The sequence below is a fragment of the Temnothorax longispinosus genome, chromosome 1 (assembly GCF_030848805.1).
Source record: "Temnothorax longispinosus isolate EJ_2023e chromosome 1, Tlon_JGU_v1, whole genome shotgun sequence".
NCBI classification, from domain to species: Eukaryota; Metazoa; Arthropoda; class Insecta; order Hymenoptera; family Formicidae; genus Temnothorax; species Temnothorax longispinosus.
Window position 1 is genome coordinate 14314826 of NC_092358.1, and position 3827 is coordinate 14318652.

Consider the following 3827-nt stretch of genomic DNA (forward strand, 5'->3'; position numbering starts at 1 on the left):
TCACGGAGGCATTGAGACCTTCTGATGTGTTGACAGCGGGCACATCGGGAGAATTGGCTACCGCTGCTAACAGCGCTAGGAAGCGAGGTACTTCCAAGGCCATCCCGAGCAAGCTTGGAAGCCCAAGGAATACCAGAGCAAGGAGCTCTCAACGAGCTACCCGGGGGTCTAACATCCCTAAACCCCAGAGGGCGAGCTCCTCTCAGACTAGCATTATAGAGAGAGCTGGCACTGCCATCGTCCTGTTAAGGAAAATGGCCGATGAGGATAAAGCTCTGAAAAAAAGCAAAGACTTCCTTGCAGGAGTCAGCAGGGCGGAATCCTCTAATTCCATGGACCTCGATGACTGCGTCAACGATGAGTCCGTGAAACAGAGCTCTGACCAGGATATGGAACCTGTGTCACACAATGAGGGAGCCGAAAAGGCGCCAGCCACCTTCATCTCCAAAATTCCTACCAAGAATCCGGTGGGAAAGCCGATTACAACCGGCGATTATGAATGGAAGAAGGTGGAAATGGCAAGGAAGGAGCTAGAAGTGGAGAAGAAGCGATTGAGGGATTTGGAGGATAATTCAGTCGCCGCCGATCTCAGCAAGAGCCGAAAGGTCCGTGAGAAAGTAATGCTGGAAGAGCTTAATTTTTCTCCATCGGTAGACCTTCCTAATAGGATTATCGACGCCGTTCGCCTGGTCGATAAAGTCTGTGCCTCGGCTCAGAACATTAAAGGCACGGACAAGAAACATTTAAATAATGCCGCTGCAACTATTACAGCGGCCATTACTCATTTGGTGAGAAGGACCGAGCTGGACTCCAAACCGGCTAACGAAGTGGCACTAGACGAACTACGCTCTGAAATTGCCAAGCTCACGCAAGAAAATGCTCTACTTCGCGAGCAGATAAAGGAGGTGTTGGGCCACTGTGGGAAAGATCGCAATGAGTCCACGGATATGGACGTGGACATAAATGGCCCATGCGCAAACTCTGACGGAATTGGACGTAGGTTAAGAAGAGGGTCTGCCAAGAAATACCTTCATGATTCGTTGGAGGAAGACGATGAGGACGAGTGTATAGCCGCAACTGATGAGGAACGCGAGATAGCGTTAGCCGTGAAAAAACGCCGAAAGATTCTCGGCGAAATCGACCGGGACGGTCAGCCCGCTGTATTCAAACCACCGTTAAAGGACTGGCCCCACTCTCTTGAAGAAAGCGGTGCCTCCCTGCGGACTGGCCGGAGAGGGCCCTATGGAAAACAGAATCCTAGGGGCCCTCTCTAGTCAGATGAAGGAGATGTTTCAACAGTTTGCTGCCGGCATTACGGCAGCAATGCCAAAACCGCCGGCGAATGTGACACTCTCCAAAGGAAGCCGTGGAGCTAAAGGGCCTAAACCCAAATCGGGCAAAGGCGCACCCGCGGCTTCCGAGAAGCGGAAGGCCAACATTGGTGACAACAGGAATGCTAAAAGAGCAAATAAAACCGTTACTCCTACCCCTGGGAGTAGGGGGTCTGCAGCTGGCACTAATAAAAGCACCGATAAAGCCGTTCCAGTTCCCGCTCCAGCCAGGTCTACGGCGGCTGCTGCTGCGGCGGCACAGTCAGGGGACTGGGCCACCGTGGTTAAATGCGGGAAAAAAGGAAAAGAGGGAAGCAAACAAACTGCGGCGAAAATCGCCAAGGGCGGTGGAGCCTCAACTAGTAAAGGAGGCCCATCCAAAACCGCACCCAAAACGCCGGCCAAATCAACTACGGATGGTAAAGCCACTAAGACCAGCAAATGGAGAGTGCCACGGTCAGCCACGATCACTCTCACAAGCTTGGAGGGAGATTATGATTCCCTAATGAAGGAAGCCACCCAGGCAATAGCCCTTAAAGACTTGGGCATCAATGGAGGTCTTCGACCACGAAGAGCGCAAACCGGGGCCTTGCTCGTCGAGGTTCCCGGTCAGGATGGAGCTGTAAAGGCTGACTTGCTCGCAGATAGGATGGCGACCCTGTTCGCAGGCAGACCTGGCGTCAAAGTATCCAGGCCATGCAAAACAAGCGAGTTCAGGGTCATGGACCTGACGGATTCGGTAACCGCGGATAATGTGGCCGAGTCCGTAGCTAAGGTTGGCGAATGTCAAATCGCCCAGATCCAGGTGGGTGAACTACAAAGGGGGCCCAACGGCTTCCGTACAGCCTGGGTACGGTTCCCCCTTATTGCGACAAATAAAGTCTTAAAGGATAAACGTATCCAAATAGGATGGTTTGCCGCACGTGTTCAAGCGCTCGAGGCCAGACCTCTACAGTGTTTTCGCTGTTTGGAGGCTGGCCACGTGCGAGCGCAGTGCTCTGGGGGAGTGGACCGCAGCTCCCAGTGTTACAGGTGTGGCGAGGAGGGCCACCTGGCACGGGAGTGTGCGGCTAAGCTGCGATGCCCGATTTGTGCGGACAGTGGGAAACCGGCGAATCATCGGGTGGGGAGCAAAGCTTGCCCCTCATCTCGCAAAAAGCCGAAACCCGGGAAATCTGCGAGAACCCAGCCTGCAAAAGGGAAAGATGGGGAAAAGATGGAGGTTGAGGTGCTTCCCGCACCCCCCACTAACGCTCCGGTCACCAAGAGCATCGAGGTGACGAACATAGTGATTCCTAAAAGGGCCCCAGTAAAAAAGGCGGCCCAGGACGATTCAGCAGGTAGTCAGGATAACCACGATAGCGACACGAGGCCCAAGGCCCAAAGGCGCAGGAAGGAGAGGGCGCCGGAAATACCTACGGACCAGGGCCAACTGCAACAAGATCTGCAGCCACCCCGAGAAGAGGTTCCCAGTCAGGTGAGTGGGACATCGACAGAACAAACAGTGCACGTAGAGGAAACAGGGCCACCTACAACGACCCTGCCTGCCGATGAACAGGAGAGCATGGAAGGAGTGGAGGCTCCCGACACGGCTCAACATTAATGGCTTATAAAATCCTCCAGGCAAATCTTAATCACTGCCGCGCTTCGCAGGACGTGTTCCTGCACACGATGGCGGAGCGCGGCAGTGGCCTGGGGGTAATAGCCGAGCCGTATTGGATACCGCCCGGTCACCCGTGCTGGGCGGTAAGTCGGTGCGGCAGAGTTGCCATTACGTGGCGGATGACGGACGAGCCCGTCCCCTGCTTGCGTCTTGAGGCGGGGGATGGGTTCGTCGCCGTCAGATGGGGGCACGTCGTGATCGTCGGGATGTACATCTCCCCCGCGACCGACGTGCCCGGATACGAGAGATTCCTAGACGACCTGAAAGACTGTCTCGGGAAATTCCTGCCAGGTCAGCAGGTGTTGATGGCCGGAGACTTCAACGCCAAATCGGTGACTTGGGGTTCCCCGACCACTGACAAGAAAGGAGGAATACTCACGGATTGGGCGGCGAGTCTGGGCCTGGTGTGCATAAACACCGGTGGGGTCCAGACCTGTGTGCGGCAAAGGGGGGGTTTATTGTGGATCTAACGTGAGCCAACTCCCCCGTCGCACGCCGCATCCGGGGATGGGGCCGTGGAACTCGAAACATTATCTGATCACCAGTGGATCGAAATGAGTCTCCCGGTCACCACCCCAGAGGTCCAGGCTCGCCGGCGGGAGGCGGATCGACGCTTTCCCCGGTGGGCCCTGCGCAAACTGGACGAGGAGATGCTCAGGGCCTCGCTGCGCGTCTCCCTATGGGTGGACGACTTGTTCGTCCAGTCGGAGAGCGTCGACGAGGCTGCGGCTCGGATCGGGGACGCTATGACCAGAGCGTGTGACGCTGCGATGCCCCGGTCCAAGCCCCACCGGAGAAGAGCGGCGTATTGGTGGACGGAAGAGATTGCCGAG

The 3827-nt window shown here is 56.0% G+C and overlaps 1 protein-coding gene across 1 annotated transcript; it reads left to right on the plus strand.

Moving 5' to 3' along the window:
* Positions 1-3002: 3002 nt before the first annotated feature.
* LOC139821385 (uncharacterized) lies at positions 3003-3464 on the plus strand. The gene has a single exon (XM_071792748.1). The coding sequence runs from the start codon at positions 3003-3005 to the stop codon at positions 3462-3464; it is 462 nt and encodes a 153-aa protein (XP_071648849.1).
* Positions 3465-3827: the final 363 nt, after the last annotated feature.